Source organism: Phyllostomus discolor, chromosome 3 (assembly GCF_004126475.2).
Source record: "Phyllostomus discolor isolate MPI-MPIP mPhyDis1 chromosome 3, mPhyDis1.pri.v3, whole genome shotgun sequence".
NCBI classification, from domain to species: Eukaryota; Metazoa; Chordata; class Mammalia; order Chiroptera; family Phyllostomidae; genus Phyllostomus; species Phyllostomus discolor.
The window spans coordinates 181,467,354-181,494,218 of NC_040905.2; the positions used below are offsets into that span (position 1 = coordinate 181,467,354).

The 26,865-nt window shown below is 38.3% G+C and overlaps 3 protein-coding genes across 5 annotated transcripts; 1 reads left to right on the forward strand and 2 right to left on the reverse strand.

Annotated features, from left to right (window-relative positions):
* Nucleotides 1–1,523: 1,523 nt before the first annotated feature.
* Nucleotides 1,524–11,495, reverse strand: TOPORS (TOP1 binding arginine/serine rich protein, E3 ubiquitin ligase). Of its 2 annotated transcripts, XM_028508542.2 has the most exons (5): nt 11,287–11,431; nt 10,954–11,011; nt 10,324–10,400; nt 9,628–9,822; nt 1,524–5,412 (listed from the first exon to the last, which is right to left on the reverse strand). In XM_028508542.2, exons 3-5 carry the CDS (start codon nt 10,333–10,335, stop codon nt 2,557–2,559), a joined length of 3,063 nt encoding a protein of 1,020 aa, XP_028364343.1. In that variant the 5' UTR covers nt 10,336–10,400; nt 10,954–11,011; nt 11,287–11,431; the 3' UTR covers nt 1,524–2,556. The 2 variants fall into 2 exon arrangements, with proteins under 2 accessions (XP_028364343.1, XP_028364334.1); XM_028508533.2 differs by lacking the exon at nt 10,954–11,011 and having other exon boundaries at nt 11,287–11,495.
* On the forward strand, nt 11,183–11,877 carry SMIM27 (small integral membrane protein 27). Its single transcript, XM_028508557.2, has 2 exons — nt 11,183–11,332; nt 11,664–11,877. Exons 1-2 carry the CDS (start codon nt 11,288–11,290, stop codon nt 11,775–11,777), a joined length of 159 nt encoding a protein of 52 aa, XP_028364358.1. The 5' UTR covers nt 11,183–11,287; the 3' UTR covers nt 11,778–11,877.
* A 639-nt stretch (nt 11,878–12,516) lies between these two features.
* On the reverse strand, nt 12,517–25,118 carry NDUFB6 (NADH:ubiquinone oxidoreductase subunit B6). 2 transcript variants are annotated; one of them, XM_028529208.2, is made up of 4 exons: nt 24,811–25,114; nt 22,361–22,453; nt 16,003–16,047; nt 12,517–12,694 (listed from the first exon to the last, which is right to left on the reverse strand). In XM_028529208.2, the coding sequence occupies exons 1-4, from the start codon at nt 24,988–24,990 to the stop codon at nt 12,626–12,628; spliced, it is 387 nt and encodes a 128-aa protein (XP_028385009.1). In that variant the 5' UTR covers nt 24,991–25,114; the 3' UTR covers nt 12,517–12,625. The 2 variants fall into 2 exon arrangements, with proteins under 2 accessions (XP_028385009.1, XP_028385021.1); XM_028529220.2 differs by lacking the exon at nt 22,361–22,453 and having other exon boundaries at nt 24,811–25,118.
* Nucleotides 25,119–26,865: the final 1,747 nt, after the last annotated feature.

The following is a 26,865-nucleotide window of genomic DNA, read 5'->3' on the forward strand; positions in this document are numbered from 1 at the left end:
AAAATGTAACCAAGTTCTGTTGTGAATCTGAGGACCAATGAATGAGCAAGTGCAAATGCTTGGTTTCATTTCCTCTATACAGGGAAAATCACAAAATCATTGACGCTGAGATAAAATAAAATGTCTTACGGACACTCAATTCAGATGAACAAGTTAAAAGTATACAGTATTAAACTATAAGCTTACAGTGGAGCTCCCTGGAAGCAAAAAGCAGGTCTTAGCTAATTTTTAAAAACCTCTAGCATCTATTCATCCATTTGGTAGGTCCTTTAAGTTCTTCCATATGTGATAGAAATAAAGGTATATAGCAGGACACATACATATAGTTGCCAAAGAACTTTCAGGCTGGTAAGACATTTAGTAATCAATTACAATTTGTGATACATGCTCTGAAGGAATCCAGGGTTAAGACAGCAAATAATGAAGGGAATAGTGGGGAGAAATCCAGTTTAAAAGAAACTCAGTTTATCCAGGATGGAATTCAGTTTCCAGCAGAAGAAATATGCCATGTATGAAGGCTCAGAATTAGTAGGGAGCAGCACCTCCATAGATCTGAAGCAGGCTAGTGTGGCCAGAGCACAAAGGAGGTGAGAGAAAAGCTAAAGATGGATCAGGAACTGATTAGGCAAATTTGTAAACCATGTTATATTGGACTGTTTACTTGTAATAAATATTCTAACAAAAAGGAAATTACTAAAGGATTTTAAGTAGGGAAACGAGAAAAAAATTTTTTAACATCTTTTAAAAGAGGATGATGTGAAATGGCTTTTCATTAAGTGTTTAACTGAAAACATCATGTAAAATCAGAATATGGGAAACAAGAACAGCATTCTTGTTTGTAATCCTTAAGAAAACTACAGTCATTTCATAATTTCAAAGTATATTCCTTAACCAACTAGTCTTCCTACAATTTGTCGATTTATAAACATTAAAAAGTCAGTATCAATTTTAGATCCTTGTCATTTTAAACCAGTTTCCTACAGCCCTTAGGATAAACACAAACTCTACAACAGGGCCTACAAAAGCTTGGCCCCACAATCTTTGTCCTTTGGCTAACCCTGCCTTCTTTCAGCTCTTGGAACCACGCAGGGGTGTCCCCCCTTTGGCATCTCTGGGCTACACATTAAGTCCACCAACACTATCAAAAACTGGTGAACAAAAAACGGTTTTAACTTATAATTTTGTGTTGGACACCACTGTGGGTAGGCTTTCCCTTCTGCCTTTGGATCTTTGCACATCTTTACTTTTGCTAAGAGCACCTCTGTACCTAACTTGTTTTCTGGATTTCAATTCAACCATCACTTCTATTGAGATTAGACCCCCATTGTATGCTTTTATAGTAAATTATACTTTCTCTCCAGACAACTTATGTTTTATACAGCCCCCACCACAGGAGGACAAGGAATATTACCTGTTTTGCCCCATCACTGAATCCCTGAGTACAAAACCCAACAATAGCAGCAGGCATTTCAATTTCTGTTAACAATAAATGAATATCGTATTAAAGCAAATGGAAAGCTAAATTTAGATTTAATCCAAGTCCTGCTGTCTATATCAGGCTATAGATGAAGAGCAATTTGTATTATCTCTAAAACAGGATAATTATAAACATAGCCACTATGTTTAAAAGAACTACCAGTGTAGAGGTCTGCCAAAGGTTTCTTCATTTGTAAGCTAAGTGCTACGTAACTGCATTCTTCTGAAGGATAAAAAGCAAATAATACACTCTTCATGATCAGATTAAAGAACTAAATCATTACAACTAAAATGCAGCTAACCTGAAATTCAGTCTCATAAGCATATCCTTATTTTCACTAAAATAATAACTTAAAAATACATTAATACTGCACTGGAAAATTTCTGCATTCTTGTCTTAAAGTGTTACTGTTTTATTTTTCTTTTGCTGAATATACATTTTTTTTACTGATAGATCAGATAAACAAGTATATAAAGGAAATATTAAAACTTTTCTTTTGGCAGAAGTCAAGATAAACTGTAAAGATTAAAACACCTCAATTTAACCTGAAGTAATGCTTCCGTCATACAAATTTTTAAGAAGAAAAATAAAGACTATTTAAACAGATTCTCCTAGTTTATAACACATTTCCAGAATAACTCTCAAAAAAAATTCAAAAATACTCATTTTAACTACTTTAAAAATATGTCAATACCATATGGCTTTATGAAATAACTTCTAAAATTATATATTTTTATTTAAAAAGGATCCCAAGTTTTAAATAAACTGTTAGCAATAACATTTTCTTCACTTAAAAGTGCGTATTTCTGAGGATGCAACATACTTCTTGAACAAATAATTTTTACAGATTTTTAACACACACACAAAAAAAATCACTTAAAGTATTTTTAAGGGGGAAAAGTTTTCACCAAAAGTCATCTAAACAGACTGCAGTAGGTGACATTGTTCCTTTTTCTTCTTCATTTTATATCATCAGAATTCTTGGTGAGATGCTTTGGCAGTTTTTAAATGTATCATGGTCTCTACCAAGAAACACTGACATTAATGATGTCCGTGGAGATGCCAGTTGCCTTGATGGCTCAGTTTGAAGACACATTACTGGGCTGGTTCTCCAAATCAGCAGCAAAGGTGCTTTCTTCTCTTACATCAAGAGTTTGTTCAATTGAAGCTGGCTGAAGTGGAGTATTATCTACAGGTCTGTTGGCATTATTTAAGTTAAATGAAGTAGTATCACATTCTTTGTCCAGAACACCAACTTCATCTTCTATTGTAACTATATCTTCAGTTTCAAATGTTTGCAAAGGAGCCAAAAACTCACTTTGTACAGGATCTTGAGGAGCACTATTGTCACATTCTGTACTCTCTTTTACCTCAGAATCCTTATCACTGTCACTGTCAATGGTAATTACAACTGGGGAACGTGAAACATTATCTCCATGGTGTTTCTTATGCTTCTTCTTATGCTTCTTCTTTTTCTTTTTATGATGTCTAGTTGTATCGGTAGCTTTCCCTTCATAAACTATCTCTACACTTAGGCTCCGGGTCCTTCTTTTTCTTCTCTTGTGTCTTGTCTCTCTGTCTGATGACCGGCTATCTGAAACACTATCACTCTCATTTTTGCAATTTCCATCCAATTTTGATGAAGATTTTTGGCAATGACCTTCCTTTACTTTTGAAGTAAATTCACGAGATGGTTGAGCCACTTCATTAGTACCCTCCAAATGTCGGGTTTTATATTTTCGTTTCCCTCCAGGCTTTTCATTTCTCACCCGGTCAGGTCCTGTAGATGCAGTCTTTGACCTGTTACTAGACAGGCTCCTTGATCTGTGCCTCTCATAGTAATAGTATTTCCTTTCACTGTGATTATTTTTTTTCCTAGCATTTGTTCTTTCAGAAAAGGACTGAATTCTAAATTCTGGACTTGAAGATTGTCTGGAATAATGAGCTCTAGACAGAGTCTTTCTCCTGTAAGATGATTCATAGCCATCCCTATCCTTGTTTCTACTATAGTAAGTATACTCCCACTTATATCTGCTTCCATAATTATTTTTTAAATAATAATGATCTCTAGTTCTGCTCCGTGATCTTCTTTTACCATGATCACTGCTCCGAGATCTTGATCTGCTTGTGCTTTCACTACTTAGAGAAAGAGTTTGGCTTCTTCTCGACCAACTACTATCTCTTGATCTTTTTTTGTCTCTTCTATTCCTGAATCTACTACTTTCCCTGCTTCTGGATCGTTTTCTTTTCATTCTTTTCTTACCATGATGCTTTCTACGATTCTTCTGATCATGCCCACTTCTACTCTGGGAACGTGAATCCGAACTTCTTGATCTTCCCCTCCTTCTGTGTCTACGGTTATATGGGGAATACACTCTGTCCCCTCTGACAGATGAGCTCAGGTCTCTGGGAGAGGGCAATAATGTAGATCGTTTCTCTTCCTTCTTTGACTTGATTCTTGTACCAGAATCACAATGACCTTTATTTATTTCCTCATCCTTTCCAAGGACAGAGTGTGGAGATGAACATCTACTACCATCACTATCACCAGAACTGTAAGACTGCTCTTGTTCTTGTGTTTTCACAGGCTCTATTTTCTCATAAGAGCCTAACTCCTCAGAATCTGATGACAGCTCAACAAGTTCTGGGGTCCTCTCAGCTAACGGCTTAACAAACCCAACAATGACACAATTATCGGAAGAAGAATCACTGTCATTATTTAGGTCCTCATTGGTTTGTACTGCTTGTATCTGAGACGTGGCTCTTCCTGATACAAGGTCTTCATCTGAGCTATCAGAAGTATTTAACAGGGAAGACATGACAGCATGTACCTGCTCTGAGCTTGAGTAAGATGGCCCTGGAGTTTCATCATCCCATGGTGCCCGACTAACAGTGGCTACATTCATATCCAGCTCTTGGGTCTCAGCTTCATCTGGAGATATTGTGATGACTGAAGAATCAGAATGGCTACCTTCTTCATAAGAAGGAGCAGGGCAATCATAATTAGCATGTTGATCAAAAGCTGCCATGTTAAAAGGAGATCGAGCAAAACTGATAAATTCATGTATAAAATGTTCAGTCCGATTCAGTAAAAAGGGCCTTAAATCAGACACAAAGGCCTGACTCTCCAAGTCATACCGAGTAACATTACTCATGATGATGTGCTGCACTATATTCACTAAAGATCCATGAGCTCCAAAAAGAACTGTAAGTTCGCGTTTTAACCAGGGGACTAATCTGTGAAGACAAGCTGGATTTCTACGAAAGAATTCAGCTGAAATATCTCGGTAGCGACCACCATCTTCAATATTTCTAACACGGGCACCAGCTCGATAGAGAGTTCGCCTAAAATTAATAATATCCTGTTCCTGAATTTTCCGCAAAGATCTTTCATCTGTAGTAGTTGGCCTCCTTGGAATCTGTCTCATTAACTGAGAAATTTCACCACCTCTGGGTCTTGTTGAAACGCTTAACCCTTCAAATAGTACACCACTATCAGGTGGAGTTGTTGTTCTTCTACTCATGGTACTACTGGGTGAATAAAAACCACTTCGCTCTCTTGTCATAGTTGTACGATAGTGGAATCGTTGAACATCAGGGGTGGCAAAAGAACCCCTGACGACCCCTTCATTATAGGAAGGTCTTAGGAAGTACTCTTCAAAGTCATTTTCTGCCCTCACAGAATGCAAAATAGAATCAAAGGGCTGTTTACATAGTGGACATTCAGCTTTGTTTTTAGACCACTCCTGTACACAGCGAAAACAGAACTTATGTAAACAGCGATCTAAGTAAGACACATTATCAAATCTATCCAAGCAAATAGGACACTTAGAATCAGGAGATGCATCAGCTGGTACTGTCTGTTGCAATTTGCTAGTGCCAGCTTTAGGTGAAAAGTTGTCCATTTTAAATTCCTTAGCTGCTGATGCCATTACCTGTAAAAGGGAAAAATTTATATCAGTAACCTGGTAAAAGAGAAATGACTAAACTTGAAACAGGTTTATGACTATGAAACATACTTTGGTGAAAATAGTTCAGTAGTTCATGATCTTTGTAATAGAAAGAGGCAGTGTTACCTAGTAAGAGTACATAAGTACAAGCCTGAAAGACCAATCTCCCGGGTGTGAATCCGGGTCCATACTAGGAGTGTGACTATGCACAAGTTACTATCTCTATCCTTTAATTTCATCTGTAGGTCACCATTTCACAGGGTTTATGAAGATGTAAAAATCCCTCTAAAAAGTTACATAGTAACTCTCAAATATTATGTGATATTCTATTCTTTAAAGTACAAAAGAAGATATTCCAAGTATCCATACTCTGATGTAACACATTTTTTCATGGTTATTCCAGGCCTTTAAAAAACCCTGAAACATCATAGTCTTCAGTTGGTGTTACTGCTATGTATGGTTTTATATCTTTCAAATATGTGTGCCCCAAACAGTATATACTACTGGTTTGTTTTATTTGTGGTTAAGAATATATATGCACCTTTAAAATAACTTTAGTAATAACCTTGTATGGTGACAGGTGGTTACTAGACTTACCATAGTGATCACATAGTAGGTATGTAAACATCAAATCACTATAACATACACCTGAAACTAATATAATATTGTATTTCAACTATACTTGAATTAAAAAAAGCATTCACGAGATAATTCACCTGAAAGTTTACCTGTTTAAACCAATTCTGTGGTTTTTAGTGAAAGATTCTTTCACACACAAAAAGGATTTTTAGTGAAATGTAAAATGAAATACTAACTATAAAAGCACTCAAGTGCAGTGCATGGCTCACAGCAAATGCTCATTAAATGTTAGTTGCTGTTATAATTATTACTACACGGTTGGTAACAACCGTGTAGTAATACACTATTACAGTCAATTCATCACAGATTCCTTTCACCCCCCTTAAGAAGCCTTTCTTAGCCTTTTTATTTAATCTAAAGTCAGTCATAAAGTATCTTCATTACACTTTTGGTCCCTTTCCCTTAGTATCTTTTCCCACAAGAATAACCAGAATCGTAAAGATTAGTTTCGTTTTCTATTAAGTTTATCAGCTTATATTGCTCAATAACTTACAATATGAATTTGCCAGAGCTGAAGTCTAGTATGCTTTACATTTTAGCCTTCTTATCTTATAAAATTCCTCTTTAGCTGCATTTTACAGTCATCATTTTATATATATTAAATATTAGTTTGTCCTTTTATTTTTTCCTGGGCCTGTAATTCATCTTTCTCTACATCCTCTATCACAGGAAGTCCCATCACTTGTTAATTGCTGTTAAGTCACTCAAACAATAGAAATGTAGTTTTCTAAACAATAGGCTCATTGGCCATACCAAGCTCTAACAACAATAACAACAAAACACAACAAAAATCTCAGATTGTGAAGTATTTTACCATAGATTTCAAATTAAAATTGCTCATTAGGGGGCACCTTAATTTTCTCAGAGCCATAACTTAATACAGACTCAACGCTGCACAAGTTTTTTCAAGAGGTCCGAATATTTCTAGTCTTCTATTTTTTACAGTGGAAATGCAAAAATCACCAGTCTTTAAAGAGAACAGAATTATAAATACAGGACACCAACTGCTTTTCTGTTAATATATTTAAACTCTGAAACCTTGATATTGCATAAATTTCTCAGCATTTCCACCTACTTCTGACATTTTTTATTCTCATACTTGGGGGCGGGGGGGGGAACCTTTAGGATAAGAATGTGTTTGGGGTAGGAGTAGTGTGGAGACAGACCTGGAGAGGTTATCAGAAGATCTGGATTAAAGACCAGGTGTCACCTAAAACTAACTCTATAAACTGGAAAAACTGACATTAACTATTGATTTAAGTTTGTCCCTCAATATAGTAAAAGGATTATAAGACTTTTAAAGCGATGAATATCAAGTTAATACATTTTATCATAATTTCTATCTTTGGAATACAGAATTTTAGTGTTTACTAAACTGTTTCCAGTTCACATCAGTAAACTTTGCCTGTGAAGCAAAGGATCACTGGTTTGATTCGCAGTCAGGGCACATGCCTGGGTTGCTGGCCAAGTCCCCAACAGGAAGCACGTTTGAGAGGCAACCACGCACTGATGTTTCTCTCTCTTTCTCCTTCCCTTCCCCTCTCTCTAAAAATAAATAATTTTTTTAACAACAACAAAAAATAAATTATAACATAGAAAGAATTTATTAAAGAAAATTACCGGGCGGTAAGTTTGAAGTTCAAATAAAACAAAAGCTCAACTAAGTATGATTTTTAAAAAATGTTACCTTAGTCTTCCTTAGTATTATAAGCCCATTAACCACTTTGACTGCACAAGTCCAAAGAATGTCCACTAATATCATTCATATCAGGTAAAGAACAAATTAATTAAGAGTTCTGTTTTGTATTTCTACACAGGAATATCTTTAGCTACAAAGAATGGCATTCATCCAAAACATCAAACAAGAGCAATGAATGTAAATCAAGTAAGGGATTTACTTCTTCAAAATTGTCACTCAATAGTACTAAAACTAAAATATTTCTGAGATACAAATGAAGTAGAATTACCATATGACCCAGCAATAGCACACCTATCTATTCAATAGAAATAAAAACATATGTCCACACAAACACTTGTAACTCAAATATTCCTAGCAGCATTTATCATAGAAGCTCAAAAGCAGAAATAACTCAAATAGTACCCACCTGAAGGGATATATTCCACAAAAACACTTAGAATAGTGGTTAATGAACATTAAGAACTGAATACCACTTCCCTATGTTATGTGAAAATAAAGTTACTTCTGGTTGTTTTCATCACTCATAACTTGTAATAAAAGCCCAGAGAGATGACAGTCTGTAACAACTTATCTTCCTACCTAACATAATTATTGTGCTTAATATACCCATGCAAAGCAGCTAAAAAGGATTTGCAAGTGAATAAACTGGAAATACATTCCAAGTATTTAAATTTTAAAATAAGTTGCGTTCTATCTCTTGTGACCTTAAATTGCAGTACCTCTGAACTGCACTTTGAATTACATATATTTAACCTAAACTATAGATCATGTGGAAATTATAGGATCTCTTGATCAGATCCTATAAAATTTAATTCCAATTAAATTTGAATTCCAGCAATAAAAATAATTGTTTGGGCCCTGGCTGGTGTGGCTCAGTGGATTGAGTGCCAGCTTGTGAGCCAAAGGGTCACTGGTTAGAATCCCTGTCAGCACACATGCCTGGGTTGCAGGCCAGGTCCCCAGTAGAGAACCTTCGAGAGGTAGCAACCACACATTGATGTTTCTCTCCCTCCCCATCCCTTCCCCTCTCTCTAAAAATTAACAAATAAAATATTTAAAAAAACAACAGCTTGGGAACTATTGCCCTCTAGAGCCACGAACTCCAGACAAGCATGTTTGTTTCCGCTGACTGTACAGCTTTGCATGTCATTGACTAAAAACAAATAACCCCCCCCAACCCTCACCACTATTAACTAAAATCCTGGATAGCTCTTTCTTACTTTATCTTAATCTTGAAAATTACCTACCAAGAATTCTATTCACTTTTCCCCTTAAATCACCATTTGCTTCATCTCAGTACTGCCCTTTCCAGTGTAGGGATCTGCAGCCCATGAGGGAAGCTACACCAATTGGAAGAAGAAAAACTCACTCCTAGCCCACAGTATATAACATTGTGCCGACAACCCAAACAATCACGGTGATAGTAGCTTCCTTTGGCAGAGAACTGCTCCCGGCCAGGATTTAAGACAAGCACCATGTGCATTACACAACCACAATGAACTAAAATATTGTTCTTCTCTTTTTACAGACAGGCTCAGAGAAGTTGGAGAACCCATCCAAGGTCACATTTCTGACAGTGGACATGACACGATTCAAACTGGAACGTTTTGTGTTGGGTCCCCCCTCAAACCCCCACCCAGGCCAAGGTCTTTCCAGTTAGTGCACCACCTGGAGCGCTTCTTGGGAACGTAGCCCTCTCCCGCCCACCGGCACAAATCCACAGGTGCGCCGCAGATTCTGTCTGCCAGCCCTGCCCAGACCCAGACGACCTGCTCCTTCACCTCTGGGCCTCGCTTCAGATGGCAGCTCCAGCTCCCTCAGCCCTTTCGACCCCCGCGCCCATTGTTTCCACTCTCACTCACCTCGGAGAAGGTCGGCGCATGCCTGACTGGTACGCTCGAGGCAAGGTCCTGGCGGTTTAGGAAGCTAGGGCGGTGACGGCAGGATCCGCGAAGGCGTACCCGGCGACTTCTCCGCGGACCCTCGGGATCCCGGGCACGCGGGGTCGTTTCACCCTCCTCGCGAGACAGCGAAGACCCCAGCGGCTGTTGCGACCCCTGAGACGTAAAGTGTTCATCACCATGGTAGCTTGGAGGCAGTGGTAGGAACAAAACCCACCCCGCGGCCCCGGCGCGTCAAAACAAAACACCCGCCGGCATAACGCAGGCGCGTTAGAAGGACACCGGCACTGAGGGCGGGGCTTAGAGCGCTCGGCCTTTCCCCCTCCCTTCCCCCACCACCCCTCCGGTTTTAGGAAGGAGAGCGACCTGACCCTCCCAGGCAGAAATCGCTATTATCACAGTCTTTATTGTGACCAGTAATCTCTGGTCGTTACAAAGGCAGAAACTTAATGTTCACTCCTAAATTACCCAAAAAACACGATAACCAGTTTTATCTTATTTAGACCTCACCAAAGTCTGAGAAGTTACAAAAATTATTTCTAGTGTATAAAGGAACTGAGCTACCTCTTAGGAAACAGCACCGAAATTCGAGTAGAATCCAAAACCAGAGCCCAACTAGTAAAGAGATTTACTCCAGTCCGGAGATAAAGAGATTACCTTAAAGGACATAGCCTTGGAATCTTCGCAAAACAGAACGTGTTTCTCTCAAGACTGCTCTCTCCCTTCTCCACTCCCTGAAATTAGGATTAAAACCCTATTTTTAGATGGTATCTGAGCTGTACAAAGAGCGCTTGAGCCTAAGGCGGCCCACTGCCTCATTCTACTCTCTGGCCTCAGATGTGAGCGTTCCAAACATTCTAGAACCTGGTATACCTGCCCGCGTGCTAAACCGCCGTCCTCTAAGTTAATATTTGATTCGTGCTAACGTTCTAAGTACATAATAAACGCTCAACAAACGCTTGTTGATTGGCAGACATTAAGCCAGGGAATTGGTGCCACGTTATTTCTTCTCATAAGTTATCATTTACATGAACAAGCCCTTGAGTTATAAAAGCCTTGTTTCTTGAAAAAAGGGTGAATTAACAGGATTTCCCACAACAAGTCGTCACCGTTATATAAGTGTGGGTAGTATTTTTGCTTACATCAAGGATGAATATAAGAAAGACTATCAATATGAAATGGGAACAGATGCGAGAAGAAACGTTAATTCTTTCAGCGTTAAACTGTTATATATAAAACACATTAGTTTTTCAAATAAACTTTTAAATGCATATGATGGTACACTACCTTGCATTAACACTGCACTGAAACTGAAAGAACCGGTTGACGAGGTACGCCTATCTCTCTAAGCGTCAAAAGGGGAAAAAAAGCCATTTTTAAACATTTTCTCGATTGTCTAATACCCTCCCTGAAAGGCGGGCTGGGCCCGCAATCTCGCAAACCCGCCCCCAGCTCCGGGCGGAAGAGCCCCGCTGACCGATGGGAAACGCTCCTGGCGGCAAGTGGGCGGGCACTCGTGCCCAGATGTAAGATGGCCGCCACCACCCGGCAGCCGCCCCGGAGGTTACTCTAGGGCCTGCAGGTCCTGCCCGTTCCCGTGGACCGCCGTCGCCTCCTTACCATGAAGCCAGTGAGTCGCCGCACCCTGGATTGGATTTACTCAGTGGTAGGTCCCTGAGCCAGGCGAGGCTCCACGCGGTCTACTCCCTAGGCGCACGAGCTAAAGCCCAGGTGTTTCTTCAGCGTCCAGAAACTCTCAAACCCATTCCTGAATTTCTTTCACTCCCTCATCTTAACTCCGCCTCTTCCGGGAGGACACGCTCTTCCGTTTCTTACGTAAGGAAAGCTTAAGCGGGTACGCCTCCGGAATTCTATTTATTCGCTTGTCACCCTAGCAACGTACATGGCAACCAATGGGAGTGGGGAGCAGGGAGGAGGCAGTACTCGTACTAGTGATTTTTTTTCTCTTTTATTCCCCCCCCCCCTTTTTTTTTAAGTTGCTCCTAGCGATCGTATTACTCTCCTGGGGGTATGTTATCTACGCTTCAACAGTAGCGGCTGGACGACAGCTAAAGAAGAAATACCCAGACAAAATCTTCGGGAATGAATGAAAATTTGTAATTCCTCGTATTTTATTCTATGTAAATACTTCTTTATCCCATGTTTACCTGACACATGTCTAAATTTAAAGTAAAATACATAATACAAAGGTTCCAAATTTATTTTTGCATAATCATTTATTTTTTAATTGATTTTTTAGAGAGAGAGGGGGAGAGACAGAAACATTGATTTGTTGTTCCACTTATTTATGCATCCACTGGCTGATTTATGTGCCCTGACTGGAGATCAAAACATGCAACCTTGTCATACTGGGAGGACACTATAACCAACTGAACTACCAAGCCAGGGCCTGCATACAGTCCTTTATAATACACCATCATTGTGCGAACTTCTCAAATACTTTAAAATTCTTATATAACAAAGCAACCTAGATCTGACAGCCTTTGAGTATCAGATCATAGATGGAATGACATGCTCTGCAATTTAGAGTTTTTAAAATACTTCTTTTAAAAGAAGTCTCAGAAAGCCACCTTTAAAACAAAAGTGTGTGGAATTTCTATTCTTATATTTGTTTATTACAACATTTTATTGTTGCATACCTACACATCAGCTAGGTACTATGTAAGAAAAAAAACTATTGTGACTTATTTTTCAACATGCTGTTTTCAAGTCAAGAATGGTCAGAAAAGGGTGATTGCTCATATCATTTTTGTAGCATGTCCAGTTTTTACTCATCCTTAAATAAATCAGTCTTAAATTGTACAGTGTTTGCGAAGAAACAGCACATATCCGAGAGTACACTTTATTCAAGGTACTTTTCCAGAAAATATATTGAGTAAATATGGTAATACAGCAACAAAACTTGGGCTCATATGCCTCTGAAATTTTAAATTAACCTTTAATGATGTTGATCAGGAAATTCTTTCATTGGTGGAATTACTTCTCCAGTCTCCAGAATTGTATCACCCTAGGAAAACAAACATACATTAGCAGAAAAATCTTGTTTACAGAGGTGTATCCACTTTGGCAGACCTCACACCAAAAATCTAGTTCAGCCTTGGCATTCATACTGTAAAAGAGACTTAGGTAAATCAAAGGCTGTCTAAAGACAAGAAACCAGTATTCAAATTTTAAGGTTTAAGTGAAGGAACAGGAAGTTTCACTCAAACAAAATGACCACAGAGGGCATGAAAAGTGGCTTTCACAGAGTGATAAAGAGATGTTTGTTTATATGGCCCCCCAAAATAGGAGAAGCACTAGAAAAGTTAGAGGGAAATAACCTTCAGCTCAATATAAGGAGGTAATGTATGCCCAGCAATTAAATATAGGCAATCACCAGTTTACTGTTTAGCCCAGATAGTAGAGACAGAATGCACACTTTGCCTAGGTAGCTTGGTTCAGGTGTCATTTCAAACCTAGACAGTATGTGTGGCAGAAAAGGCATAGGCTTTGGAGATCAGAACCAAGTGGTAAGAATCCTGGAAACTCCATGGACAAGCTGTATAATTGTAGGCAAATTACTTACTTAGCTTTAGTTTCAACTTTGTGTTCAAGTTAGATTCAGTCACCATGACAATTCATGAATGACTGTGTAGGGTGGAATTATCCATCGCCCACCCCTGTCATTTCCTGACCTGTTACCTAGTAAATAAACTTTTTATGTTTAAGCCATTACATTTTGGGGGTACTTTGTTACCATAGCTAACATCACCCTAACACAGAAATTAGTATTCTGAAGTGGTACTAATGCTGCTATAAGAAAAATTGAACCACATGGCATGGACACTGGCATTGGAAGGTAAAAGATGGAAATAAAAGGCAGTAATAACTTGGAAGCAGACTGTCTAATCAACCTGAGGTTCTAGAAGAGGTAGCTGTAAAAAAAGTTATAATATATGTTTGACTACTTGCTGCCTTGGGAAAGTACTTTAGGAAATTAAGCAGGAAGTCACTGATTTGAAAGAAGAGAATGAAAAAATTCAGGTCCTTTCAGGATTAGAAAATCACATTGCTTCTGAATCTCTAAATAGTAAGGGTTAACACTGAAGACATTCTGAGAAACAGAAGCCCAATGAAGCTCAGTAAACAGAGGAACACTATGGTAAAGATCAGATCGAAGTGAAGGTGGCCTTTGATCCAGAGTCTGTTTCAGGTAGTCTCCACACAGCTGCCACTAACTTGAGACAGGCAGTTGTAGGAGGACAAAGTGGAGAACTTGGTAACTGTATAGAAAGTACAGATGGATGTGGGACTAGCTAGAGGTAAATAGACTCCTACCGAGTATTTTTCTTTTTATGCCTACCAAATGTTGTGGGAACTATATGATCAAAGAAACCATCATACAAACAACTAAAGCCTGTGAATGTCTGAGCTTAAAACAACCTCTGGCACTCAACCTTCTGTGAGTAGGAGGCAGATAGAAAGACTGGGACTCTAACAAGGGAATACATCCCAGTACCCATTTAGGTGTGGTCAAGGTTGATAATGGAAAAGCAAGAGCCCCTGGACACAGCCAGGGGCCAGGAAGGACAATGAACAAAGGTGTTACTTCAAGAAGACAAAATCAGTTTCCATTCAAGTAACTACCTATACATAAGGGTTAGGAGTCTTTATAATATTTGACAACAATTTCAGGATTGCCAAGAACCAGTGACTGCTCTGCTGTCTGAAACACCATCACTAAACAATGGGTGTGGTGGTGGTAGGGGGACAAGGGATACAGTTTACTTGCCATCTTAGTTCATCGATCCTCAAATCTCCAAGAGAAGTTGTATCTAAAGCTGACAGACACTACTATGCATCATCTGGAGATCTTGGATTTGAGGCTGGTTGCAGTGATGGAATGGGACTTTGGGATTTTCCTTAGGGAAGGAATTGTGTATATGTGTGGGAAGAAGGAAGCAAAGAGCTATTTTGCTTAGAAGGATAGACTATGGCAGAATTCCAGTCATGGGAGGCTGAGAAATACAGAAAAGCACGTAACTGTCTGGGACAATGAGAACAAGTTCTGGCCAACAGGATTTAAAAGAAATGATGTAAGCTACTTCCAAGTTTAGGCCTTAAAATCATCTTGAGACATCTAGCCCTCTCTTCCCCTTATATGATTTTGGAAGCCTCAATCTAGATGGCATAACCATAAGACAGGAAGATTGCCTGCTTCACATTGTCTGTGATATCAATAAGAAATTGTTTCCTTTGTTTTGTTAAGTCATGGAGATTTAGGGGTTTTTTTTACTACTTATTCTATTCTGTGTACAAATGAGCATTCTTCAGGTCCTCAAATGGGAAGCTTCTCAAAGGGGTCAATGGCACAGAAACAGAAAGAACCACAGTGGCAAAAAATAGAGAAGTAGGAGAAATGCTATGGAAAGAAAGAAATAATGAATATGTATATGGAAGAATAAATTCCCGAACTGGTAAAACCAGCAAGATAATTGCCTATTTTGAGACTACCTACACCCTTACACACATCAATTATACACAATGCAATATAGAAGAAATCCCCTACTATTTCCTAAAGCAGAGTTCCAACTGGAAGCTTAGTTAATTTTGGTGGTTCTCCCTAAAATTCCCTTCTGTTGCAGTAGATAATGGATTATTGTGACTATGTTATTTGACTGAAGCTAAGAATCAACACTGAGTTTTATTTTACAAAATAACAGAACTTAGAGATTGATGGTACTTTATTATCTGTGACAAGATATAGAAAAAAACAATGTTTTTTATGTTAAACAATAACTTCACAAACAACCAACTGACTACTGTGTAATCTTTTAATGCTGAAAAGACTCATTTTAAATTAGGATAATAGCTTATATTTTCATTTTATAAAATTTAAGCACATATTAACAAATTTTAAATTCACACACAGAGACATTAAGGTCAAACTGCCATGAGAAATAGTAGTTTGGAAATAGTAACAGGAATTCAGTTGCTATTACTATTCATTACATTACCATGCTCAGGTATCTGCTTAGGCTAAGTTCTTAACTGTACATAAACACAGGATACCTACCTTCAATTCACCTTAGGACTACAAAAGTCAAACAAGTTTTATAAACAAGCTGAAAAGAAATGTGTCCACCTCACATTTCAACTGTAACTGCTACCTCACACTATTTCCTTTTTTTTTCCTTTTTGAATAAGAATACACAAAACAGGCACTTGAACTGACAGTGAGAAGAAAGGAATATTTTAGTTTAACAATCACTTGGAGAGGGAAAGGAGAAAGAAAACTATGAACAAAAGAAAAATCAGAGACGTTTTAAGACTTACTGGGAATATTCTGGGCTTCCTTTCAACAATGGCATATGGTTTTGTCTGAAATAAAAGTAATGCTCTGTTAATTATGGTTTTAGAGTCTCTTCTAAAAAAACAGATCATATCCCAAATGTTTAACTTGGTCCCAAATTTTCACCAGACTCCAGACTCATACAACCATTTACTCAAGATCTCTATTTGGTTGTGAAACAGGTATGTCAAACTTAACCACTAGCCCCTATCAGTATTATGACCCTTTAATTCTCCCAATTAAGGAGGCCAAAACCTGACTCCTCAGCAGATCCTGTTGAGATTATAATGTGTTGGGATATAATCTACCTTGAGATTATATCCCAAATCTGTTTCTTACCACTATTACTACTATCCTTGTCCAAGCCTCTAGCATTTTTCAGCTACGAGTCCTATTTCCACACTGCAAGCAGACCAGAGTGATTCTTTTAAGATGTATCACTCCTCTGCTCAAAGTTTCTTAATTCTTAGAGACAAAAGGCCAAATTCTGGCGGCCCTGCACAATCTGGACCTCAGCTACATCTCTGAGCTCCTACCTTTCTCACTCTCCTTGTACTACAGTCATGGTGGCTCCTTTGCTGTTAGTCCAATCAGCTGGGCCTGCCTGAGCCTTAGAGCCCTTACATTTAATGACTCCTCTACCTGAAATGCGCTTCTAGTTATCTGCTTTGTTCAATATCTTCATGTTATTTATGTTTCTCTTCAAGAAGCACTTCCTCAGAAAGGCCTAATTAAAATAGCAGATTCTGTCATTCTCTAGTCTTTTACCCTGCTTAGTTTTTCTTCTACAGACTTAGCACCTCCATTACATACCTCTTTACCTATTTATTGCCATTCTCCAAGACTAAACATTTCATGAGGGCAGGGACTCAATATGATTTGTTCACTGCTGAATCCTTGTGTTTAGAACAGTGCCTTGCACACAGGAGGAACTAAATAAATATTTATAAAATAAATGTACTTATTAAGCATATACATCTGCATGAAATACCAAACCAAAAAAATTTAATTACTTGCATGATGTAAAACTCAGAGAAATTGAAGCCAAAAGCAGGAGAGAAACTTAGAATACAATGTGAGGACATTAAAGTGTCTTTTTGTTTTAAAATAGAAATGTTTCATCTTTCTTTTTTAAGATTTTATTTAATTTTAGAGGGACAGGAAGGGAGGGAGAAAAACATTGATGTGCGAGAAAGACACTGATGTGTTACCTCTCACACGACCCCAACCCAGGTCCTGGCCCACAACTTAGTTAGGCATGTGCCCTGAAAGGAAATTGAACCTTTTGATTTGTGGGAGGACACCCAACCCACTGAGCGACACCAGTCAGGGCTAAAGTGTCTTTGAAAACATTTTACATAATACAGCCCTGGCCAGGTGGCACAACTGGTTGAAGCTTCGTCCCATGCAGCAAAAAGTTTCGGGTTCGCTTCCAGGTCAGGGTTCAATCCCTGGCTGGGGCATGTATAGAAGGCAACAGATCTATGTTTCTTTCTCTCTTTCTCTCTCTCTCTCCCCACCGCTCCATCTCTCTCTAAAATCAACAAACATGTCCTGAGGAGAGGATTAAAATAAATAAATAAAACATCTTACATGAAACCACATAAAAACATTAAAATGTCTTTAAGAACTCAGGCCCGAGGCAATAAGACAGTGAAATGTCATCAAAGAAGGTAAAATTCAAGTAGGCAGTAAAGGTGTTAGATGAAGCAAACTGGCTACAAAGGTTACTAAGGATGCAGTTCTACCCAAATCAAGAGAGAATACTGACATTTTTTAAAAAGATTTTACTTATTTCCTTTTTTAGAGAGAGGGGAAGGGAGGGAGAACAAGAGGGTAAGAAATATCAACGTGTGAGAGATACAGGGTTGCCTCTCCCATGCCCCGATCTGGGGACGTGGCCTGCAGCCACCCAGGCATGTGCCCTGACTGGGAATCAAGCCAGCAACCTTTCAGTTCACAGGACAGCAGCATTCAATCCACTGAGCCACAGCAGCCAGGGCCCTATTAACATCTTTGACTCAGGAAAAATCACCTGGAAGTTTGAATCCCTCAGATAAGCAACTATATTGTTTTGAATTGTTGACCTAGTAACTGCAGCTTGTTAAATGTGCTTCTAGAAAAATTTAGTTAAATATATATGACAAACTAAATCAAATCTAGAGTAAACAGGTGAATGTCAAATATGATCATTTCCAAAAACAATGGGACAATCCATATATTGTTATTTACAGTATTTGTAATGTGTAAGGTAATCTGGTTTTAAAACACTAGTTTTAAGATTCTAGTTAGAAGTACATAATTGATTTAGACTTGTGATTTGAAGTTTAAAAAGATTTTGCTCCTTAGGGTCATTAATTTGCCCTATAAATATTTTTAAGGGTTTTATTTATTTATTTTTAGAGGGGGATAAGGGAGGAAGAGAGGGAACAAAATATCAATGTGTGGTTGCCTCTCACGTGGCCCCCACCAGGGACCTGGCCTGTAACCCAGGCATGTGCCCTGACTGGGAATCAAACTGGTAACCCTTTGGTTTGCAGCCCACGCTCAATCCACTGAGCTACACCAGCCAGGGCTGCCCTATAAATACTTAAAAATAAAATATGTAAAATTTATAAATGTAGTCTAAAACATTTAAGAGAATTTGATTATGTTTGTAAGTGGAATTATTTTAGGAGTGTTCAACTGGGATTGACCCAAAAATAGTAAGAACGAAGAAAGGAGACTGTATTTTACCAGCTTTATAAGCAGTTGAACAGAATTTTTAAAATAAATTTAAAGAATCAGGAAAAAGTTTTTTTAATTTGATACTAACAAACTGAATATTAATTTATATTCCAAATAACTGTGAACAGTTCTTTTGCACATAAAAACCACTCTTGGATATTAAAAAAAGCTGACAGAAAGTATAATACTTTGCCATGTATAATGCATACTTTTTTGCCCAAATATTTGAGGGAAAAATAAGGGTGTGCATTATACTTGGGTAGTACTAATTCTGTATCTACAAAAATGTTTTTAATTATTTATGTTTTTGTATTAAAAGTGTAACTCTAGAAAGCAATAAAGATACCTTTATGCAAAATAATACCAGTTTTGTTTGTAAATATAAACAAATAAATAAATGAATTAAAAGATTAAAAGACTTTTTTCCTGAAACTTTCGGCCAAAAACATGGATGTACACTATACAGAGGAGTGCATTATACGTGGTAAAATATGGTAATATTTTGTCTTTTCTAGGGTCCTACATGTTAAGACAGTGAAAAACTAATGTGGACCCAGAAACTAATGTGGAAACACATGTTCCTAAACAACTTCCCTTCCTCCCAGTGGCCAGAAAACCCTCCTTTACAACACCCCACTTATAACTTCCAAGGTGAGGAATTTTAGTCATAAATGACTCTGAACTTTGGTTTTACCCCCAACTTAACTTGAGCTATTTCTTCCTTAAAAAATATCTCCTGCCTTCACTTTTCCATTCCTGCTAACCAAATTCTCATCAACTAATACCTACTAAATGGTGACAGCCTTCAGCTGGTTTGTCTGATGTCAGTATTACTTTCCTCCCTCCAATTCACTCCACGTATAGTTTTCAAGCGTTTCCATTAACTGGCCCCAGTCTACTGAGCCAAGAGACCTGCTATTCTAATTATCTTCTCAGTCTTGGGTTAGATATGGTCGTGACCATTACTGATTCCTTATCTTTCTAACTGGAATAACTTTTCTCTAGCACAGGCTTACCCAAATCACACCTATCTTCCAACTGTACTATAAACTCCTAAAGGTCAGGAATTTTGTCTTATATATTTTTGATAGCAGTAAAGGAAGAGAACATAGTAGGCACTGCATAGTTGTTGATCAATGGATATATCTCCTTAGTGAAAAGAAAAAAGATGTCAGTGGTCAGAATTTTAAAGAGACACCCAATCAACAGAGGACCAGTCATGTTAGAGGGAATTTTCTGAGAACCCCAGTTATTTGTTTCTCTCCTTTCAATACGCTAACTTCAACTGGATTACCTGCAATTTGTTAGGCAGTCCCTAACTTTTGTTTTTATCTTGAAATAATTTTAAACTTACAGAAGGTTGTAAGAATTATAAAAATAATTTTTTTACTGAATTACTTCACAGTAAATTGCTGACTGGTTTATTGCTTTAGGATATTTCCTACAAATAAGGAAAATATTCTTAAAACACTCACAAAAGCCATCAAAATCAGGAAATTACCATTGATACACTATTATCTTCTACCTTCTCTAAAGAACCCATTCAAATTTTACCAATTGTTTCCATAATTGTTTGAAGTTCTCAGAAAATCCCATCTGACCGGACTTGTTCTTCATTGTTTAGGCTATTTAAAATTTTGACAGTTAATACCATCTTTAATCTTTTGACTAAGCAGATTATGGCCTATTAATATGAAATGCATTTAGTTGACAAGCCTACTTAGTTTTTTTCAATCTGGAATGAATCTTAGTTAATCTTTAACTTTCACCACTTTAACACTTTTAAAGGCAGTAAGTCAATTATGCAGGAAAGTCCCTCAGTTTAGATTTGTCTTAAGTATCCTCATGATCAAATTCAGGTTATGTGTTTTTGGCAGGAATATTGCAAAACTGATGCTGTTTTCTTTTTATTGCATACTATCAAGTAGCACACAATTTGTTTGTCCCATTATTAGTAATGTTAATTTAGATTTCTTGATTACAGTGGTCTGTGCCAGGCTTCTCTAACACAAAATTACCTTTTTCCCTTTGTAACAAATGAGTATGTTGAAAATAGGTATTTTGAGATTAATCTTAGTGTCTTTTGATGTTCTTTGGCTGAATAAAATATTACTATGATGACTCAAATTATGATTTTTCTGGTCCTATCATTCCTTGACTGTTTATTATTTAGCAATCTATTAAACAAAGCTTTGTCTTTTCTCCATTTATACTTAATTATATGATGATGGACTAATGGATTTATATTTTATATATTAGGTGGTCTATCATCTATTACTATCATTATATAGTTTGATGCTCAAATTATCCCAATGTGAGTTCCTTCAAGCTTACTCTGTCTTTTTGATATATCTCCATCATTCTTTGAACAGTTCTTTACTTTGTGGCACAAAAAGCCAATTTTGTATTTTTCCTGCCCCAGCCCTGGAACTGGCCATTTCTCCAAAGAGCCCTGGCTCTTTCAGTGAAGCAATTTATTTAGAAAATAAGACCAGGCAGGTAGACATGCTAATTTCCATGGGGCAGCTCTGCCACCAGGAGCTGTCAGTGAACACAGCTAGAGAATCTCCACACTAACACCTATACTTACTTCTATATCTGTCAATATGTACTAAAAACAAGTTCACACCGGTGCTTCCAATTCCATTCCAGTAGCACAGAGTTTTTTCGACTTCAGTTCCTGGCAATGGGAACCCGGGTACCCCTATCATCAATATACAAGACTTATGTATTTACTTGACCAATGTTCTGTGTATAACTAATCTCCTGTCACCACCACCACACTCCAGTATAAATAACACCCTCCCCTCACTCAGGTTCTGACATTTTATTTTGTGCTGCCCCTTCCAATATCCTACCCACATCAGGCTGCAGCCACTGCTCTTCTCCCAAACAGGTGTACTCACCAACACCCCTTCCCCTCGTAGCAACCCACTCAGGATCTAACACTCCCCAATGGGTACAAGAGTACTCCCCTACTCTGTGTGGGTTACAACACTCCATGCTTGGCAGCCACCCCTGCTCTCTCCTCATGAAATGCACTCTTTCCTCACCATGCCTGGCTCCGACACCCTACACCAGGCTATCTGTTTAGCCTTCTCAATAAGATAACTGGCTCATTTCAACCACAACATCCAAGATCTTTCAGTGAAAAAGTTCAAGCTTTTGAACATCTTGGATTCTACAGAAAAAAATGTTGTAAATATCAGACAGAATAAAGGAAAGGGAAATAGAATGATGACAAAGATAACCTTTGACTATTTTGAATTGTTATCTTATACCAGATCTCCACTCAAAAAGAGAAACAGAAATTTTTTTCTCCCTCCTACTCACAATCCTGAATTTACACTACTATCATTAGGTCACTAGATTCTAATCAAGTGTAAACACTGTTTCTATGAGGAAATGCATTTCAAATTGAAAGCAACAAAAAGATTAACTTTTTGAAAAACCATACTTAAATTTCATTAAACCTTTTATTTAACACGATACAAAGTTGTTCAAAATCAGTTTATTTCCACTAAATAAAGCAGGGTAAGGCATACCCACATAGAAAATAATTTTGGACAATATTAAAAATAAATTCTGAAAAACACATGTTTAAGACGTACTTACAGTCACATGATATTTGAGATAATAATGAATAATCCAGGCAGGTATAAGTACATGAGTAAAAACAAGGACACTGTGTCGGTATGTCTTATAGATCTGGGGGAAAAAACATACACAAAATAAACAGGTATTCTATGTTACATCTGTGGCAAAGAAAAAACCCCAACCATCAATGATATAACAATGTCATGATTATTTTAAAATTTCTAAATGCTACAAATTTCTTTATAGTCTATAGCTAACCTCACCCACTCAAATATTTTTACTAAGCATAGGGCCTTCTAGGGGGTAGGATACCTGGAATTCAGGCAAAATGCGTTAAGACAAGTAGCACTTTTCAAAACTATAGTAAGGCATTTAAAGATTCTTCTAAAAAAACTTCTAAAATATCCTTATTGTAAGTTTAAGATAAGACATGGCAAAAAATGCTAATCAATTTAACCAGAATAATCAAACCTACAGAATTTTGCAGATAAATTTATCTCCCTAGTTTACCAAGCTCCCACAATCAACTCCACTTGCATCATTCCAGGTGTGAGGCAGACAACCTGAGCACACGGATGCTGGAAGAGTGTTTTACATACTGACATAGGAGTGTTTTGAGCTCATTTTGAGATGTCTTTATACTATTTTAAGAGAAAAGCAAAGGAGAACTAAAAAAATGGAACTTTTCCATGGCAGCCAATTTGACTGAAACACACTTATCCTTTCAGGAAAAGAATTCTAAGTGCTGTAATAGATATGATTGTGGAAGAAAAAATAAACTCAAAGTAAGTTAAGATGGATTTCAATGAATGATTCCTTTTTAAAAAAATATTTTTTATTTATTTTAGACAGAGGGGAAGGGAGAAAGAAAGGGAGAGAAACATCAATGTGTGGTCGCTTCTTGTGCATTCCCTACTGGGGACCTGGCCTGCAACCCTGGCATGTGCCCTAACTGGGAATCGAACAGGCAACTCTTTGGTTCGAAGGCCTATGCTCAATCCACTCAGCCATACCAGCCAGGGCTGATTATTTACTTTTTCACATCACTAGCTGATGGGAGGTATGTCTACTTTCAACCAATGACTGCCAAAATGAACAAGTAATGTGAAGTATATAAAGGGTGAGAGAAGGGTTGAATTAGAGTGTAATGTTACCATTGTAAATAAGTATCTAATACCACTTTCTCAGAAAAATTTGCACCAAACTTTGTAGACTGTAAGAAAGTAGAAACACACATCTCAATATGAACTTCAATTTCTAGCTCTATGACAAGTAGATCATTGAATTTTTGTAGGCCTCAGTTTCTACTCACTCAAAATGAGAATTCGGAATCGTTTTCTACTTTATAGGAATAAAGCATTAAGTAAAGTAACACATATATAAAAACCCTCAGCAAACTGACCCACACAGAGTAAGCACCCAAGTGTTACTTAGTACTATTCCCATCATTATCAGCCAATGTCTTAGTTGAGAACAATTCTGAGATAGTGTTCATCCCTCATAACTGATGTGATTTATGACCTCAAAAGTATGTCCAGAGACCCTAAAAATAAAGATACCTCCTTAAAAAAAGATTTATTTATTTTTTAGAGAGAGGGGAAGGGAGAGAGAGAGTGACAGGCACATTGACGTGTGAGAAATCCATCCATCATCGGTTGCTTCTCACACGCCCCCAACCGGGGACCCGGCCCACAAGCCAGGCAGGTGCCCTGACCAGGAATCGAACTAGCAACTTTCGGATCAGAGGCCGGTGCTCAACCCACTAAGCCACACGAGCCAGAACTAAAGACAACTCTTGAATGAGTGATTGTCTGCAGAGTAAAGTCCAGGAATGGCATTTCTCTTCAATGAAAAAGTTGGTTAAAAGTACATGGTGGTAGTTTAAAAAGGTGGCTCTTGAACATGACTCATTACACATACTAACAGGACCCTGTCTACTATGGTAATCACACGGGGGGGCTGCACTATTAGCTAGGGGCTTATTGAGCTTTCTGGTAGTAGGCTGTGTTTGTTAGTATCTACAATCTCAACCTTAAAAATCAGCCAAGTGTCCTCAATATTAAAATCACAGAATTTTAACTACTGAATCCTTGGCTATCAGTCTGAGGGAAGATTTGTGCAGTCAAAAGAGAACCAAATGTGCAGTGTCCTGCCAGATCTAAGCAAAGATTCGCCTCCTTCTGATCATACTAGAACGCAGAGGCAAGACTCCCCCAAAGCCGTACGAGCTCCTGGACTCCTGACTCCCACCCACTCTTGGGACAAGGCAGCGTTCCCGCTACACCTGCCTTTGTTGAACCTGATTGTCCCTCAAGGAACTATCCGGACTTGCCGGCGCAAAGCGACGTCAGTCCTTGGTGTGGCTGCAAGGAGCAGGAACCCCAGCAAGCTGGCTGGGGGTCGCGGAGGATTGCGTGTACCGGAGGTGGGGGGAGGGGGGAGGGGGGAGGGGGGAGGCCGGAACTCACCAGGTTCTTCCACGGGGCCTGGTCTTGAAGAAACTTATTCCAGAATCTCTCCATAGGCCACACCCTCTGAGGGGGCAGCACCGGCTCCCGGGGGCTCAGCTCCTGGTCCTTCAGCCATCGCCGTCTCAATTCTCGCAGCTGCTGCAGCCGCAGTTTCTCGTCTGGCGTGTACCCTGTCATGTCACCGCTGGTACCCAGGCAGAAGAAGACAGCGCGTCCCCGGATCAGGGTCTAGTCACTTGGGCGCGCTCCCGCTGGGCAAAGCGACCTTGCGGGGACGCCTGGGAACGGCGCGCCGTCGTGACGCCACTCCGGCCTGCCGCGGCTCCAATCTCCGCGCAGCACCTGAGCATGCGCAAAGCTCTGCACCGCCTTCCAAGGGCACTTCACCAGCGAAAGTGCCACAAAGAGGAGGAGATGTTGAGAACCAATTTTAAGAAGTCGGAGGACTTGCGGTTCTAATAAGAACCTTCCCTGCTAGGAAGGATGCGAATGTGTGATTCATTGAATTTTCCAAATGCAAAATTCTTTACTTGCCTTCCTCACCTTGGAATTCCTCTTCCCTGGAGTTTGTGGAGTGCATGACAGCTGAGTTTAAATCCCAGCCGTGTCCGTGACTGGTAACGTGGCCTTGAGCAGCTCTCCCAGTATGTTTCTTCATCTGTACTGCAGAAGTAAAAAGTAGTTTAATATCTAGGAGCATTAGATGCATTCACACTTTGCCTCAGCAATCCCACTTCTAGGACTCTGTTCCAATAATACGGTGGTAAAAACATGAAAGGAATGTGCACGACTATTCATTGCAGCACTATTTATAATAAAATAATGGGAATTGCCCCCAAATTCCTCATTAGAGAACTGGTTGAATACTTATAGTTCGACAACGTAATGAAGTACTCTATATACAACTGTGGATTGCTCTCCAGAATATTTTAAGTGGACAAAAGCTATGGGTAGAAAAGTGTATGTAGTATGTTACTTTTTATCCAAAAAAGGGAGGGTGGTAGTAATAATACTAAATACTAAAAAATACTATATATAGTAGTATATGTGTATATATGTGTATGTGTATATATATACATACATATATGTATGTGTGTGTGTATACGTTTGGTTAAATTTTTTAAATCATGGAAAGAGAACTCGGTTTTTAAAAAATGTTACCTATGGGGGAAGAAGGACTAGGATAGAGGAGACAGGGATAAAAACTAAACTCTGAATATATCTTATTCAACAGAATTAACTCTAGAGCCATGTAAGCATTTCATATTATCATAAAATTAAATTTGCAAAAAGCAGCCTGTGAAAATTAAAAGTAAAAACAAAGAGATCTAATTGATCTGCATGGCGGCATAAGCTTGAAAGTACATCATTTCAAGTAACTTTAAATTGTCAAATTACTTACTGTACATCTATACAGAGATGTGCCTCAAAGACAAAAAGAATTGCAACAAAAAAATCTCATTAAGTAATCATATTGTTGGTAGTGATGGTAATGGAGGTATTGTTAATCTAACACTGAAAATAAATGGTTATGCTGGGGTTTTTGTAATGGGAGAAAGGAGATACAAATGTAAGAGTTTAAGTAAAAACTCTATAGTCTTTAGTTTGAATACGTACATATGTATTATTTTATCTCATTGAATGGCCTAAGAACAATGGCCAACCAAGTAACCACGAATGTCTGTAGCTCCTAGATTGTGATCTCTAAGAATCATTTTCCATTAAAAGGAACTAAGACTCCTTGGAGCAGCAGTTCTCAAACATTTTGTTCCCCAAACTTCTTTAAACTCTTAAAAATTGTTGAGGACTCCAAAGAGCATTTGTTCATGTGGGGTATATCTACTGAATTAGAATTGCATCAGAAATTAGAACAAATTTGAAAATAACAAAACATCCATTAACATTTAATGAGAGGAGTGCCACCATTTTTACATTTTTGTAAATTTCTTTAATGCCTGGCTTAATAAGTGACAGCAGGAATCTTATAACCACTTCTGCACTCACTCATAATAGCACACACCATACAGCCTTTGGGAAACTTCATACACATTT

Excerpts from the sequence above, each read along its gene's own strand:
- TOPORS (XM_028508533.2), bottom strand. Across the intron at positions 5,413-9,627 it reads ATGCGCCGACCTTCTCCGAG|GTAATGGCATCAGCAGCTAA; the intron begins GTGAGTGAGAGT and ends TCCCTTTTACAG.
- SMIM27 (XM_028508557.2), top strand. The coding sequence starts at position 11,288 with ATGAAGCCAGTGAGTCGCCGCACCCTGGATTGGATTTACTCAGTG. Across the intron at positions 11,333-11,663 it reads TGGATTGGATTTACTCAGTG|TTGCTCCTAGCGATCGTATT; the intron begins GTAGGTCCCTGA and ends TTTTTTTTTAAG.
- NDUFB6 (XM_028529208.2), bottom strand. The coding sequence starts at position 24,990 with ATGACAGGGTACACGCCAGACGAGAAACTGCGGCTGCAGCAGCTGCGA. Across the intron at positions 22,454-24,810 it reads AGGCCCCGTGGAAGAACCTG|ATCTATAAGACATACCGACA; the intron begins GTGAGTTCCGGC and ends TTTTTCCCCCAG. Across the intron at positions 12,695-16,002 it reads GGAAGCCCAGAATATTCCCA|GGTGATACAATTCTGGAGAC; the intron begins GTAAGTCTTAAA and ends TTGTTTTCCTAG.